Genomic DNA, 16,730 nt, shown 5'->3' on the forward strand with positions numbered 1-16,730 from the left:
TCACAGCACCACAGATTTATTTACAACAAAGTACAGACAGGCAGAACAACAGGCAACAGAAAATGAAAGTCAAGGATAAACTCCCACATAATGGAAGCTATCCTCCCTCAAACGGGCAAGTAGATAGCTGAGGGAAAACAAAGAGGAGAATTTCAGAAATTCAGGTGATTTTTTTTCCTTTCTACAAAACTATTTTGATGACCCGAAAACGAACAAATTTGTTACTCTCTACGTAGCTCTAACGTGCACATAGCAGACCCTGTAGCTGCTTCTACACCCTCTTTTTCCCCCAGAATCAAAAGAATAGCCACAATCAGAGTCCATCCAGCACTGGTTATGTTTATGTGCATTCAAGTGCACTGATGTATTTTGATACAAACTGATATTCTGTAGAATCATATTTCTTTTTCATTACATTCATCTATTAAACATGTCTCCTGTACTCACGGAAGTATTACAATACCGATGTAGCTGGGTGTGGGGGGAAAGCATCACTGATCAAAGCCCATTAACTTATTTTACCTGCAGATTTACTGTAAAACCTGTGATGTCTTTGAACAAACATGTCCACTGGATATGTGCAACACCAGATATCAATGTTCCTTGAGACAGGCCAAGTCAAAACTAAAAAACACACAAATCCTAAGAACCTGGTGATAAATTCTGTTGTGGTACAGTAGCTTAATTAAGCCATTGTAAAAAGACACATTTGGGTTTTTGGTTGGTTGGTTGGTTTGGTTTGGGTTTTTCTGTTTGTCTGACTCTTCCATATGCATTATATTATTATTCCACTGCAGGAAGTACAGAACTGAGTAGATTGCAGTGTGCCGAGACATAACAGTGGGGAGCAGAAACACCTGGTCCAAGTGGTGTCCAAAGGACAAAAATCCACAATCCTGGCTGGTCAAAAACCAGCTGCTCCCTGAAAATCAGGTACCTGGGTACTGGTGTCTGGCAAAGCTATCTTCAATCACCGCTCAGCAAATCTCTAGAGCACACGCCTGGCAGTGCTGAAATGACTTCATTTCTCATTTTTACTTCCGTCCAATATTATGCAATCTTTTTGCTACTGCAGTAATGAGAGCAGCTCCCTTCCCACTCCCATCTTCAGAGAGCATGAATGTCACGTCACACTGAGGTGCCAGTTCCCTCACTGTTTCCTGTAGGACCCTAGAAAAACTGAAGGGAAAGAACATTTTAGAAGTCCCTTTCCAGTCTAAGACTGTTGTATTCATATATTAGCAATGAACAATAACCTCAACCAATATCTTCCACTGATTCTCCATAGCATCCTTTTCCATTTGTTTTTCCCCCTATACAGAAAAAGAGAGAAGTTTCTGTACTCTATCAGATTTTAATTGCTGTATCTCTACTTTAATTTTGTTCAGCAAGATGCCAGACAGGCCTCTTGCCTTCAGAGACCACAGAGGAGGTGCTCATCTCCCAGTTAAACCATCTATTTCAAGGCCTTGCTCACAAAATACCGACCCAGCTCTAAATACTCAACATAGCTTTCCTTCTGGGATACCTAGACATCGCGGAAATCCCTTGAAACACTGAAAAATAAATATTAGAAATGTGAGTTTGCTCAGTACACTAGAGAACAAGAGCCTTCCAGTGGTAACTGGACTTTTCTTCACAATTTTCAGTCCTTTGCCTAGGCAAAGGAAATGGCAGGATGCAGGAAAACGTATTAGATCTTTATCCCCTCTCCTTTTTGTCTGCCTCAGAAGAAGGCTGATGCAGCTTGCTACATGTTCTCGCTGGAAATGAGCTAACAGCAAAGAGAAGGGGTACCAAGGTACTCACTGCGGATGGAGCTTGTACAAGGTCCCATCTACTCCAACAGTAATTTGCAAGTGCTCCACACCTCGGTTTTCTCTCTTCTTCTCTACAATAGCTGCCAGTCCCGCCCCACAGAGTTGGGCAGCTCTCCTGGAAACAGCTCCACACACTTCTTTCACAATGATGCTGTCTTCACATGTGCTGTCCAGGCCAAGCTGCTGCAGAATTCGACGCACTTGGAGGAGGGCGAGCCGGTCGCTGCGTAAAGGCAAACACAGGCAGCAACAGGGCGTTATGGGAAGCTCTGGCAGGCAGGAACCTTTACAAGCCTTACAGATGAGATTCTGAGGTGATTCACAGGAAGTGGGACCACTGCTCCAGCTCTCATACCCTCCATTTGTTTTAAAGCAAATTCCAGCCTGAACTCAGATCAAAATTTTGCTCATGGCACGCTCTTTGCTATGTTAGACTGTATTTCCAGAAGGCACAAACAATAGTTATTCACCTAACTCCCAAAGTCAGGAGGAAGCTGTGCCAGATCAGCCACCTGACCTTGGTTTTTTTTTGATCTGAAGGCTGAGACATTACCTTCAAAGTTTTTCAATAGTGGGAAGGGTTTCAAACAGCCTGGAAGACTGGTTTGATCATGTACAGGTATTTAGGTAAGCACATATTCATGGGATATTTATATATCACTGACTTTTTTTTTTTTTTAAAGTACTATCTTAAGTTCTACAAGAACGACTCCAAGTACAATAATGTTTGATAGCTAAGACATCCAATACAACACAGGTGTGTGAAAATGAAATGATAATTCATTCGGGGTTGGGGGGGGCAAAGAAGGAAGCTATAAATGACTTCTTGAAGGAAAAGCCTCCACATTTTTGCAGAAGATTATTTTCTGGAAGTTCCAGAAGACCTTGAGGACTTAAAACATGTAAATTAATTAATTTTACCTTTCAATCTGAGATAGGAATTTTGTCTCAAATATGCCTCTTTTCCTGAGTGATTCTGAAATCTGTCCTCTGAACAGCAGTCCTTGTTTGGTTAAGTCGATCAGAATTTGCCGCACTATTTCACCTAGGTACATTCCACTGGTCATTTTTTCATACCTGTTATGTTATAAAAGAAAAAAAAATGCTTTTAAATGGGTTGCAAGTTAGCTGTATTTAACAAGTGTACATACACACCTGAGCAGTGTAATAAACTTGAAAAAGCAATAAAAACTTGCAGAGTAAGAGACATCTTTCAACCATCAAAAATCTGTTGCAGTGACTTCACGTGCAAACATTAAATACAACATATTTACTCATGTTAAAAGGTAACAGAACTAGAAAAAAACATAATATTAAACAGAAGATAGTGTTAAAGCCAGAGCTGACAGTGAGATGCAACATTTCTGTTGCGTCTTCCCCATGCATTTGCTGGTGAGTCTTATGTAAAGAGTCAGACCAGTTTATCTTCTGGCATGAGTTGTATTTTACCTTTGAAGGCAGAGGAGTATCCAATCCCCAGCAATCAGCATCAATGAAAAAATACTCTAAGAGGAGAATCTGGTCCCAAAGCAAGTGGAACTGAACAAGAGGCAGGAAAGAACAGAGCAAGACCTACATTTTGCTGGGAAATATTAAGAGCTGCACTGTTTGATAAGTGCCCTAAGGTGGAAATAGTGCTCCAGGAAGAGAAACATTGTACATCTTTGCTTTTTTTGTCAGGATATCTGCATTACTTACTATGCAACAAATGAAATCTATTATTAAAATTTCCTTTCCAATTACTCTCATTAAGTACATTTTACAACTAAGTCAGTGTGTCTCAAAGACTTGCTTAATCAGGCTCCTAGGACCAGAACCATCCCATTTACCTCTGTTTCCCTGCATTTAGCGAGCCTTCATCTACTTGTTTATCATATTTGGTTCTGATGTTGTCAATGCAGCCATTGTCACCAAATCCTCCCCATTCTGTATTAATGCACATTTTTCCTTCGTTCCCTTCCACTATTTCTATGTTTTTCATGTCCTCCATGTAGCACACATTGCTGCCGGTTCCTAGGAGGAAAGAAATAACAAGGCTTCAGCCAGAGGAGCAAAGTAGCAGCTTAACACAAGCAAGATGATTATGGCGATCACCTTAAAAGCTCTCTTTTCCCAGTCCCATATTTCAAAGATCTCTCCAGATCTTACAAAGGCAACCATCAGCCAGTAATGCTTCCCTAAGTGCATGTGCTGTTACGGTATCACAACAGAAATTTTCCCCAGTGGGTTCAGCACAGCATATTCCAAGTGCAGAGGAAAAAGGATTCTGTCATAGGTCAGAAATGACTTTGGCAGCCTTTGGCAGATCATTGCTGCCAGTCTGGTTGCATCACAAATCATCTTCTGCATTAGAGCCTGCTTTCTAAAGCAAATCCTGTCTAGCAGCCAGTCAGGCAGAAACCAAGTCTGAAGTGATTTGGTGAACAGGGCCTCGTTGCTTGCAACACAGGTTACACAAGGCACTATAAAGACCATTTCTGCAAATAAAATGAGATGGCTGGTGCACTTAACCAGCCAGCAGAGTTTATTTTCTAACTGGGGCTTCAGATCTTCTATGCTTAGATGTATTTCTGGATGAAAAGTTGGAGGGACCAATTGGGGGGATCATCGAGAAAGTCCACAAAGAATTCAGGTAAGTTTCAAATTCAGATAAATATTCTTGCTCCAAAGCCTATGAACTAGTTACACAGGTCCTATTTGCTACAACATTAACACACTTGCTAAAACAAAGACTCATGCTGTATCTACTGTTCCCATATTCTTTTACCAGGCACCATCAGATTCTGAATCTGTTGGACTTCTGATTGTATCTGCTACTGGTGCTATTATATTGTTTGTTGAGTACCATACAAATCTGCCAAGAACCCCGAACAACTAGTAATACCATATATCTACCTCAAATAAAGGACATTGTTTTACGAATTCTATAGCAGGGCGTGAAGCCCAGCACCTGCACACAAACTTTCTTCTTACGGGGTGACTTCAGTATCACTGTACCTGCAATAAGGCCAATCTCACAGTTTGGATCCTCGTATCCGCATGTCATCATTGTCCCAACAGTGTCATTCACCACTGCTACAATGTCCAAGTCAAACTCCTAAAACACAAGTCACAATCATTAGTGGGGTGCTGGAGGAAGAGGGAGCGTGCGTTAACACACCAAAAAGAACAAAGAAGAATAGCTCACATTTCTTCTCCTGATAGCCTCCCTCAGCATATCAACAACATCTTCCCCTTCACAGTCTGTTGCCTTAAAACCTTTTGTCCATCCCACAAGCGTACCCTGAAACAGAAGAGGAAATAAAACAGAAAATGAAGATAGAGAGATCGTACACCCCAAGCGTAAGCCTTTTTCTCTGCTCCTCCACCCCCACCCCCTTTTTTTTTCCTAATAATGTTATTTCCCTGTCTAGCAACAGTAAGTTCTAGCAACAGTAATAGACCAAACACATTGGGTGACGTATTATGGGCCCTGACAGTTGGGTCTCACCCACCTTTCCTGTAGTTTTGGAAAGGATATTGAGTGGTCTCCCCACAAACAGACAAATCTTATTACTAAGCGTACAGATCCCAGTTAACATTAAAGGCTGTCTAGATTGGTCTCTAGATTCAGAGACTATTGTGAAAACCACCAGGACAAAAACTTTTGATAAAACAGTAGTCTCTCGTTTCCCCATGTAGTCTATGTATTTGACTAGAAACAGGCAGCAAAACTTCTTTTTCCCCTTTAGGAAAAGAATAATCAAGAATGATTTCTTCCTGAATTTGATTTTTTTTTATTCTAATTATTTTTCTTACATCAGATGGCTGGAAAGACAAAGAGATGAGATCTGTCAAAAAGCCATATACATCAGATTAACAAATCCAAGTCAGAGAGGTCTAACTCTTCCAAGCTCTGAACAAGCAAACTCAGTTCTGCTCACTGACATTCACCAAGAAGCAGATAATGTAGTACAGAAGTGACACAGTCAGGGCTGTGCAGCAAAGTTAGGAAAACACCCAGGGATTTTAGCTGAAGTAGTACAAGGAGGAGTCTGTTCTCTCTTGGCATTAAAGGGAGAAGGCAGCATAAGAGATTCCTGGGCTATTAAAAATGTGTGGTCATTCAGCCATCATAAGCTAGCACAGCCTCTTTATGGAGTAAAAGCAAGGAACATCTACCTCTTTTCACATACATTAGGTGGAAGTTTTACACACACCCTTGTAAAGTCCTACCTGGGGGAAACATTTAGAAGTGTTTTTACCTGCAATCTCCAAACTAACAAGCCATCCTCCCCCAAAATGATATCAGCTCTTATTTGACCCATTTGCTGTTGCAGTCCTTACCTTGTCAATGCTGGCTTGCCTGCATGGGAAGGAGAAGGTGAAGCCCAGAGGCAGCCGGGCACCTTTAATCCCCATATACTCCAGGAAGTCTGCTATGCACTGGACTATATGGTCAAAGAGCTGGAAGAACAGAAAAAGCATGAAAATCTCACTTGCTCTCCTATTAATTGGGTCTTGACTAAATCAATTAAGTGTTCATTAGAAGTTACCTCTTCCCCTGTCCCTTGCATGATCTCCAAAGGAATGGCAAAGATTTTGTTATACATCTGCACAGATCTCCTCCTCCCGCTTCTAATTTTGACCAGCAGAACTCTGAAATTCGTTCCACCAAGATCAAGGGCAAGGAACTTTCCGCTCTCTGTAAGGGAAGATAAGTATTTCATTTTGGTGCTTTTTGCAGCACATTTCCCAGTCAGAATGCCATACTCTGCCACACATCTGCAGGAAACTTCATCTGGGCCAACGACAGCACGCTGCCCCATGTGGCATTTATTCTCTCAGTTCGTTAGGCTAGGGGCTAAAGGGCCAGCCAGAAAATGCTGCAGGAAGCATTGATTTGCCAACAGAAATCACCCTGGCATTTGCCAGAATAATTGGCATGTTCTCCCCCAAAAAAAAGACAAGCAGCTTTCATGCACCACCAGGTGTGCAGGAAATAAACTTACCTGTTCCATCTGGTGTCCCACAGACATACGTGGGCAACATCTTCACTGTGGCACTGGCTTGCGTCTCTCTCTTGAGCCCATATTCCAGCTCAGCCCTCATTTTGTTCTTTACTTCTCTGAGGGTGTCCAGGGACAGCAGGAACGGTGCGAGAACGGCATCGATTTGCTTGCGCTGAGCAGCCAGCCTGTACGCCACCGCTGTAACCATGGCGGCCCCCTTCGAACTGCCGCTCTGAGAGAGGAGGAACCGAACATCACAGTTGGGGACCAGCCTTCTCACTACCTTGTGCAGACGTTTGGGGTATCTACGGGAACAAAGAGTTTCTTTAGACTCCCACAAGCATTTCACACGTGGCTTACTTCACCTACACTACACTTCTAATATGAATCCAACACCACGAGTATTGAAGCACAGCCAGAGAAGCACAGAAATTAGGACATGTAAGAAATGTAAGCATAGGTTCAAAAATGAAGAGGAAAAAAAGAAGGAAACAACAAACAGCAAGTGCCCTGGATGCTCAGGAGTCACCTGAGAAACCAATTGCTCTCACCCAGACAGCAGTATTGTGTGTCATGTTGTTCCCATCCCACCGCAAGCTCTAAAGCTCTGAAGCAAACCCAGCTTTGCAACAGCGAGGTCAGTCTGACCCTCCACATCCCACCATACCTCATCCCAACCCTGCAGCAAAACAAGCAGCTCTCCAGAAGCCACACAGACGCAGGTGGAAAATCTTTGCAACATCAATACACAGCTAGCAATTCCCAAACCCTCTTTAGTTACTTACTGGGGGTGAGTTTTATAGAGTCCCCCATCAATCCCGACAGTGGTTCGCAGCCTTAACACCTTTTTGTTCTCTCTCAGGCGGGTCAGTATGGCTGCTAGGGCAGCGGCACAGAGATTGGCCGAGCGGAAGGAAACGATGGTGCAGACGTGCTGGACAGCAATGCAGTCCTCTTCAGAAGGAAACAGGTTCAGCTCAGTAAGAATCTCTTTCGTGTTGCTCAGACCTTCCTTGTATCTACCCCAAAACAAAGGAAAGCATCACCTAATGCAAGGGTATTAAGGCAGCATGTAAGTTAATATCTGCACGCTGGCTCAAACAAATGAGAGAAGACCAGGGCACAACCCATCAGGCACTGTCATAATTGGTTCCCATAAACGAGGAGCACCTTTCCCATGCTACACCCAAAAGCATTAAGAGGCTACTCCCTGGAGTTCAGTTTTCTGCAAGACATACAAATTGGCTGACCAAGTACAGAACAGGATGAAATATTTAGTCTGTAAGAGAGCACAACAACAGATGTACAGCTTTATTCAGCACAAGAGAAATTATTCCTGAAGTAACAGCGTGGACCAAGATTCCCCTTTAAAAAAACAGAATCTGTCAGCTTTCCGTGCGGTCATCCATTAGGTGACCTACAGCATGCACTACCTCTCTGCAGCCCCAGGATTTGGACAACACAGAAGTTGAAAACTGCAAGAATCCTCCCACATGCTCAGGTCTCCAGAGAGACCTTAAACAGCCTGTCTGTGATGGTTAACAAACCGTTTGCTACTGGGGTATTTTGGTAAAACTTCATCTTCCATCACTTCTGCGTACAGAAGGATCAATTTTTCTCCTAGGAAAAGCAAAACCAAGCTGAACAGCTCAGGATCAATTCCCACTACCCCCTGATTATGAAGAAATGTTAGTTATCATTGCTGTGCATGTGAAATATTAACAGCCCCTCTCAAAGGGCACGTCTTAGACTCTTACTTTTCCATTGCACACACATGCTTCATTTCGATCTTGTCCTTAGTAAGCAGAGCTGTTGACACTTTCCCATTGAAGAGCAGACCTTCCTTTGTCATTTTTAGAAGAATGAGTCTTACAAGTTCCCCCAAATACAGGCTACTGATCATCTTCTCAAACCTGGAATGGGAAGCAAGAGGGATTACAGGTGTCCACCAGCTCACCAGAGCCAAGGCAAGTTCAAGTATGTTCTTACACAGGTCAATCACATTTAAGCATCTACAAAAGGGGTTTGGAAGCTAAGATACCTTCCTGAGGTCCTGAGACCCAACCCCAGCCCCTCAAGATAAGAGAGTGATTAAAAAGACTAGTCAAAAACTTGCAAGCAGCTCAGCCAGTAGAAGCAGTTTTGATGAACCAGGCTTTAAATACGCCCTTTATTTATTTTTCTCCTCCTCTTCCCCTCCGCAGCCTCATGCCAGAAGAACCACCTATTTTTAATGACACACAAGCAACTGCAGCAGCAACCCTTTGGCCTGTGAGGCAGGGAGGTGTACCCACCTTCCCAGGTACCCACCTTTCCCAGAAGGGAAAGGTCTGAATATGACGGGACCAGGACCAAGTTGGTTCAGGTTCACTCAAGTGGATTCCTGTTCCAAAGGGACTCCTGGGAAATGCCAGAAATGCACTCGGAGAACTTAGATTGCCAAAGCAAAACATCCAGGGAAATCACTTACAATTGTTTTCCAGGATTGAGAGATCCCAGATCGAGCTCCCGATCAAACTCTGTGCGGAGGTCATCCAAAGCACCATCATCTCCAAAGGCACCCCACTCTGTGTTAATGCACATCCTGCCTTCATCACCTTCCACCAAATCGATGTGCCTCATTTCCTCCATGTAGCATGCATTGGTGCCAGTCCCTAGGCATGATAGAGCCAGTGTGGATAGATTACCCATTTGCCTCAGGTTCCCTTTTTGTTTTAAGCCCACATGTTTGGAAATAAATCAATATATTGTCTTTGAAAGAACATATATAACCTTGTGGTAAGGATGCTAATATCAAGCCACCTGTGTTTGTTAAATAATCATTTAACAGTGAGTGAAAGTACAAGAAATTAATCTAAGGCTTGACTTGTTCAATTATTTTTTCCCCTATCTCAAATGTATTTCTACGTGGCTTTAAAAAGCCACCACAATGTGTAAAGTGGAAGGGTTGTGGAAAACACAGCTGATCCTATCAGACGTGAGAGGAATTCAGCTTTCTCTGGACGACGGACAGTAGTTTTCTACACAGTCAGCAGAAAAGTTTAGTATGCTGGTCACAACTGAACCCAGACAAAATGGGGACTGTGGCATTTGATGGCAATGTGATCAGCATAAAAACAGCTGCTTTACAGAAGGCAGCCAGGCTTGAAAACCTTACCATTGTTTTTTTTTTTCATTTTCTTCCTGCTCTTTCCTGTACTGGGACACTCCCTTCTACTCCAGATTTGTTAGAATTAAACAAATGAGGAAAAAAAGATGCTTAGTGAACAGAAAAACTTACCAATTATGAGTCCAACTTCACAGTGCGGGTCATCATAGCCGCAAGTCATCATGGTTCCTACAGTGTCATTGACCATGGCCAGAACATCAACGTCGATGTCCTAATAGCATGAGGATGAGGGATTAATAGGAAAAAAAGCCTACAAAGCCTTTGTACTTTACTAGTACTTTGAAGGCCTGGTTCAGGAAAGCTCTTCAGTTTGAAGACATGCTACTTCCCTTCGTAACACTATCCCCACAACACTGGAAAGTAAGAAATAACTCAGAATTATCAAGCGCTTCGCCAGACAGGATCTATGGCTGCAGGACTTTTTACCCAATCCATCCTTCTTTACCAGAAAGCAATTCTTATTGGTTTGAATCTTGTGATATACTGGCACTAGTGCATCTGTCCTCACAGGCTGAATTCTGGTAGCTTGCTCATGCTAGGATAATGTCCCACCCCATGAGCAGACCCCATGAAACTGGCAGATTGACAAACTGATCCCAGCAAAATTGACAGAAAATATGTATGTAAAGGCAATTACTCAATACAAGGCCATGCACCCGTGTCACATGCAAGTAAAAAGCCTTTCCATCAGAGGTGTGCGGTTGATTTTCCACCCTGAGGTAACTTGATAAAGTGTGATCAAAGTTACCAACAATTCCTGTAGCACAGATGCCAAGACTAGCAGGGAGCTGGACTTCACCCAGGAAGTCTCAGGTCCATCGTTTCTGCCAACCACAGCAAAACTGACGCAGATAAAGAAGTGAACGGAAATCAAGGATGGATTTTTACCATGCAGAAAAACCCAAGAGCTTCCTTTTTACTGCAAAGATGTCAAGACACAGATTTTCTTCACGTTCCCCTTCCGTGGCTTCAGCTCTGAGGGAGAACTCCCCTCAAAGATGGGGCGGCAGAGAATTGCCTTCAGAGGCCTACAGCCAGATCTACTAGACATACAGCCACATCAGACACTGCAGTCCTTGAAGAAAGTCTTAAACTCCCAAAACAACCCAGTTACACCAAGCACAGATCAGCCACTCAGACTGAGGTATAAAACTTGCCTTGTGCTTCTGGAGGGCCTTGCGCAGCGAGCTGACTACATCTGTGCCCTGCACTCCTCGGACCTTGAAGTGTTTCGTCCAGGCGAGGAGAGCCCCCTGAAAAGTAAAAGATCAGTGACCCCAAAGCTCCAGCCTCAGAAGGCAAACCTGCCATAAGGTCTGCGGAGAAGCCCACTATCTCTCTCTGCGCATAAAAATCTGGGCCAAAATAAGTCACAGAAGATCTCACCCTCAGGTGGGTGCCCGTCAGTACCAGCACAACTAAATAGTTCAGTAATAAAGTCCTAACCCTGTAAATGCATCTCCCTGTGCTTTGTTTAAAGCATGCTTGGCTTTACTGATGTTCATTGCACACTGACAGCATTAAGCACAAAGCACTGGCAGGACTGGCACCCAAGGCTTGATCCCTAGAAATAAAAGAGAAGTTGGAATAAGAGGCCACAAAATATTTGCAACCAGCCCTTCAATCCCCCATATGGCCTTTCAAACAGCTCGGCTACAGGTTTACATTAATTAGCACCAACTGTAGAAAGTACTGAATGAGAGGGATTTAAAAAATCATGCTTTAGAACACAAAAGCATGTGATTTAGTGTCCAGCAGCCTTCACACAAGCACATATGGTTACTATGGAATCAGGTATGGATTAAGCCATAATTTTAGCTGAAAGATCCCATTGCCTTCAGATAAGGAATGAGTCCTTGAATGGTAGTCAGCTGTAGCTGAATGGCAATGGTCATCCACCTCACCTTCTTCAGAGCACTGTGGAAAGCTGACCCCACAAAAAGGCCCCGAGGTAGCACTCCCATGCAATAGCTACCCTGGGTTCTGCCAATAATATTCCTTTTTGCATCTTACCTCTTCCAGTTTGGTCTGTTTGCACGGAAAAGAAAACGTAAAGCCAAGAGGTAACTTCTTATGCTGCAGGTTTTTGGATTCCATGAAGTCTAACAGACAGTCAGCAACGTAATTGAAGAGCTGCAGGAGAAAAGAGAGGACAGAGTCAGGCTTCGACCAGCAGACCCTGGCCCAAGCACGGCACCACCACAGAAGACCCTGCATGGCCTACCTCGGTTCCGCTGCCCTGTATGACCTCCTTTGGTGTGGGGTAAAACTTGCTCTCCAGCTGGCTGCTCTGCTTCCCGTCGTTAAACACCTTCACCTCGAGAGCACGGAACTGGGAGCCACCCAGGTCAACAGCGAGGAAGTCACCCTTCTCTGCAACACGAGTGGGCAGCTGTCAGCGGCGATGGCCACCAAGCACGGCTCAGATGCCATGGTGAGGGCCACGGGCTCTCCTGCCCCACTGTGGCAGGTCCTTATGTCCTTGGGCCTGGGAACACCACCAGGAAGGCTAAGACCTGGCTGTGCCCTGTCCAGAACCCAGGCAAGGGTATCAAGTCCCTCCTGTTAGCTTGATATGTGGCAGCTAATTTCATTTTTATTTCACAGTCTGGCTTTGCCCACCCTGCTCCTCCCATAGCAGCATATTTTCAAGCTGGAGAGGGATGAGCTTCTCAGCAAGAGGTCCAAGGACAGTTCATCCTCACTGCTACAATAAAGCACTTATCTAGCACCCACAGCATGCACATGAAAAGGCCCTTCCCCAAAGGAAAATGCAGCAGAATGTCATAGCCCTGCATGATCTTTGTTCCATGGTACAAGCACCTGACTAAATTTTATCAAATCTGACCCTCAAAGGGAAGGAAGCAGGAAATTCTACCTGTAATACCACAGCTACATACGGCAAAGGTGACGAGGCAAATTGGGTTACTCAGTAAACCGTGATATTAGTCAGACCATTAATCCCTAAATGATTAAAAATGGATGATGCTCCACGCAGGTCATTTCAGGTAGTTACACCGCGGGCAGTGAAAAATCTCAAAGTTCATTGGGAAAAATCCAGCCAGGTTTGAGATGTTTGAACATGCTGGAAGTTTTGTCTGGAAACGAAATAACCAATAAGGAACTCATAGGAAGGGAGCAGAAATAGAAAAAATCGATGCAATGCTTAAAATAGGCGGTATGTCAATAAGTCGTAGCCCGACGTGACACCGCTGTCCGGCCTTGGTACAGAGGAAAGGACAGGAGAGCGTTGTCCAAGGCTGGCCTTGAGGGGCACAAAGTTTTGTAACAGCGATGACACTACATGCAGCTTGCCAAGTCCCCTTACCTCAGGGGCTCCCTGCAGCTTCTGGACACGGTCACTGCCAGGTGAGACCTCAGGACCTGGTGGTCACAGGGGTAACGAGGGCTAAGCTAATATTTCTTTTTCTTTGGGGAAGGCAGAGCTGAAAAGAAGGGTACCCAGTTCCAGCTGGGCAGTTTCTGAGCAGTTTGTATATAATCTCTCTAGCCATCCCCCATTTCAAGGGACTACCTTCCAAATGTTCTCTTTATGCCATTAAAGCTGTTATTTCTCATTTAATTGTGATCAAATTACCTTCAGAAGGAATAAATTCCTGTGGAAACGAAGTACAAAGCAAACATTTCTCTTAAGATTTCTGTGTGAATGGCTGTTACACACAGTCCTGACCCAGGCCAGACACAGAGGCCCATACAAATGGGGTTGAGACTTGGTTACACTTGGAGAAAACACTCTAAATTTCTGTCAGCCTGCACTGCTAGGAGCCAGCTGAGCCAGGGGCCTTAGGCACACTTCTTCAAGCAAGACAGGCTTGTAGATCCTCACCTCACACCCTCCCAGAGGACACCACTCCACTCTCTACCTCTCTAAGTCTTGGGGCAACTGGAAATGAGGATCTAGCTGCAGTAGCAGAGCAGGCCGTTCGCTGGCAGGCTCTATGCAGAAGCAGGTTCTTAGTGCAGAAGGCAAGGAAGGGCAGGAGGGGACCGCTTTTTGGTGCGACAGAGAAAGACAAGAGCACAGAATTTGCTGTCAGAACACTGGAGGAGCATTCTCACAGCTCTGAGAACACGATGTTGCCTCAACTTTGTGATTTGAGGGGTTTCACTGCAGCATCCTGCCCTCCCGTACCTGGCAGTCCCCCAGGAGCAGCGCCGCTTGCATCCCCCCGGCTGCACTGCAGGGGCTGAGCTGTAGAGGCTGCCCTTGCCATGCTCCTGCATAACGCCTGCACTAGGCATGGCCACAACTGCAATAAGAGGCTGCTTTCTAAGATCTAAGCCCTCAAACACTCAGCACTTGGTCAAAATCCACCTGGTGTGGACAAAAAGGCACCTGCCAGCCCCCCTAAGGCTGTTGTCTCCTCTGCTTACTGAGGGGCAGTAACTCAGCCCTCCGGCTGCCCTGCGCTCTTGCTGTGTGATCCTCGAGCACCAGCAGCAAGCCATCGTTCTCCTAAACCAGCCCCGCTGGGACTGAGCAGGGGGAACTCACCCGAGCCGTCGGGAAGGGAGCGCACAAAGGACGGCAGCATTTTCACCGTTGCTGTGGAATTGGTGTCTCTGCCCAGGCCCTTCGCCATCTCGGCCCGGAAGCGCGCCATCACGTCCAGCAGGACATCGTCGGAGAGACGCATGTGGTACAGGTACCTGTCAACCTGGAGACATGCGAGGTGTCACGAGGGAGGCAGGCAGGCTCCTCGGTGCTCAGCACATGGCTGGGATGGACGCTGCCTTCATGCTGCATGTGCCTGGGAGGCTTCCCTCTTCTCTGCAAGCAGGGAAACTGCAGAACCTTCCTAACCACTCGCACTAGTTTTCTAACCATCAGGGGTGTAGTTTGACATGAGGGATCTGAAAATCCTGAGCTCCAATTGCAGCGATATCCCCGCATGGTTAGTTTGTTCATTCCCTCCCATCTGACAGACATGAGGCTAAACACACCGTGAGGAGACACGAGAATCATTTACACGCATAAGAGACTGAAGGTGAACACACCACCTATGCAAACTGCACCTCTCTGATCCTGTATTCATTTCACTTGTAAACTCAGCATATCTAAATTCCCATAAACAACAGTGAAAGCAAGCTCTGGAATATCATCACATTTACTCTTAAAAAAACTTAGTTTAGAAAGTGATTAATTTTTGAATTACTGTCAAAAAAACATCTTATTTGATAGATCAGTAACTTCCTGACCTACATAAGCCCACAAGACTCTCTAGATCCTGACAGGCTGTTTTTACACCATTTTTTCCTCCTATTTGTTTAATGAACTAAAACTGCAAAGTATCTCAAGCTGGTGAGAATTTGACCTCTCTGAGTCAGGTCCAGAAAATGCCGTCAGTGCCCAAGCGTGTCGGCTACAATCTGAAAACATCTATTCAGCTACTGCTTCGCTCCCCAGCCAATTCACTTGGTTGGCACGCCAGGCTGGAGCTCAAAGCCCGTTTCTCACCCCAGCTCTGCCCTCTGTTCCCTGTGATTTTAGGATTACATCGAGAAAACATTTCTGAGTGCAATCAATAACCTTCCTTAGGAGTCTGTAATTCACAGGACACAATAAAATAAAAGCCAACTGAATTTAAAGGGAATCAAAAGCATCTATGCCTGGTAGAGAAGCCAATCGGTGTTTCTATTCGGCTTCATCCGAGCAAAACTTAAGGTCTCCTTCAGGACCACCCACTGCTTGAACTGCTATTTATCTGCAGGGCTGGCTACACGGCTGTAAGGAGGACTACAGCTACACAGCTGCATACAACAGAGGATTCATCCAGCAAAATAAGAACCTGTCACCATTTAAATACCTTTCATTTCCACTGGGGAGACAGACTTTGGTGCTGTATGAACAAATATGATGCAAGCATAGTATTTGTGTGCTCCAAAGAGCTGGACATCCTCTGACGTGAGGCTCAGGGCCAGAGGCAGTGGGCAGGGGAGCCCAGTGTTTCATCAGTCCCATATACATAGGGAGGGCTGAGAGATCACACACAAACCAGGTCCCACCAGCAACAAGTTGGGGTTTAAGAAATAACACTGTTTAAACAGAGAAGGCAGGCTGGGGATAAACTGGCCTCTTCTGTAACTGACTGGCCACCTACGTTAATGATGCCCAAACTAATTACCTAGTTACTCATTCACAGTCCCATTTTAAACGGATGGTCATTAATGACTCATTTGAGCATGCCAGGACCCTGACAATAATATGGGCGCCTACCTAACACCAAACACATGGGAGAAAGTCAAAATATGAGATGTGACTGTAAGTGGCAGCAGCTGCCTTAGATACAGCTATAAGACCATTATTTAGATATTTCTCTGTAGCCCCAGTTTGCACAACCATTTGATTTTCTCCAGGGCACCTCAGGGCACCTGCAGGAGGTGCCATCTCCGCCCAGGCACCAGCACTGCCTCCTTGGGCACGCCAGAAGAAGAAAACACGACGACTGGAAACACGCGGCTCTCACGCACTCTCACACAGACTCAAACAACCTTGTCAGATAAGCCCTCAAGGAAAGAAAACTAAACAGTAATAAAAACGGCTGTGTCTGTGTTTGCAGCTGTCACACGGGAACTCTCTGCCCCCACCAAAGCTGCGTTCTCCACCCTGATCAGCTCCAGCCAGAGGAGGAGACAGCCCTTGCCAAGGAGCTAGATAAGGCACAGCCTGACAGCTCCCTAGCCTGATTTACAGCCAGACCAAGGGCACACAACAAATCACTGGCTTGC

General features: G+C 45.0%; 1 protein-coding gene across 3 annotated transcripts in view; it reads right to left on the bottom strand.

Annotated features, from left to right (window-relative positions):
- The window catches only part of LOC106030908 (hexokinase HKDC1-like), a 22,528-nt gene continuing 5,798 nt past the window's right edge, over positions 1-16,730 (bottom strand). For all 3 annotated transcript variants that reach the window (XM_013172955.3, XM_013172960.3, XM_013172969.3), the window contains 17 exons: positions 14,497-14,659; positions 12,205-12,353; positions 11,994-12,113; positions 11,138-11,233; positions 10,092-10,191; positions 9,282-9,465; positions 8,569-8,724; positions 7,597-7,830; positions 6,812-7,116; positions 6,356-6,504; positions 6,147-6,266; positions 5,008-5,103; positions 4,818-4,917; positions 3,650-3,833; positions 2,742-2,897; positions 1,810-2,043; positions 1-1,179 (listed from right to left, as the gene is read on the bottom strand). In XM_013172955.3, coding sequence (XP_013028409.3) covers positions 1,035-1,179; positions 1,810-2,043; positions 2,742-2,897; positions 3,650-3,833; positions 4,818-4,917; positions 5,008-5,103; positions 6,147-6,266; positions 6,356-6,504; positions 6,812-7,116; positions 7,597-7,830; positions 8,569-8,724; positions 9,282-9,465; positions 10,092-10,191; positions 11,138-11,233; positions 11,994-12,113; positions 12,205-12,353; positions 14,497-14,659 — 2,691 coding nt within the window. In that variant the 3' untranslated portion in view covers positions 1-1,034. The remainder of the gene's footprint in view (positions 1,180-1,809; positions 2,044-2,741; positions 2,898-3,649; positions 3,834-4,817; positions 4,918-5,007; positions 5,104-6,146; positions 6,267-6,355; positions 6,505-6,811; positions 7,117-7,596; positions 7,831-8,568; positions 8,725-9,281; positions 9,466-10,091; positions 10,192-11,137; positions 11,234-11,993; positions 12,114-12,204; positions 12,354-14,496; positions 14,660-16,730) is intronic.

The sequence above is a fragment of the Anser cygnoides genome, chromosome 7 (genome assembly GCF_040182565.1).
Source record: "Anser cygnoides isolate HZ-2024a breed goose chromosome 7, Taihu_goose_T2T_genome, whole genome shotgun sequence".
In the NCBI taxonomy this organism is placed as follows: Eukaryota; Metazoa; Chordata; class Aves; order Anseriformes; family Anatidae; genus Anser; species Anser cygnoides.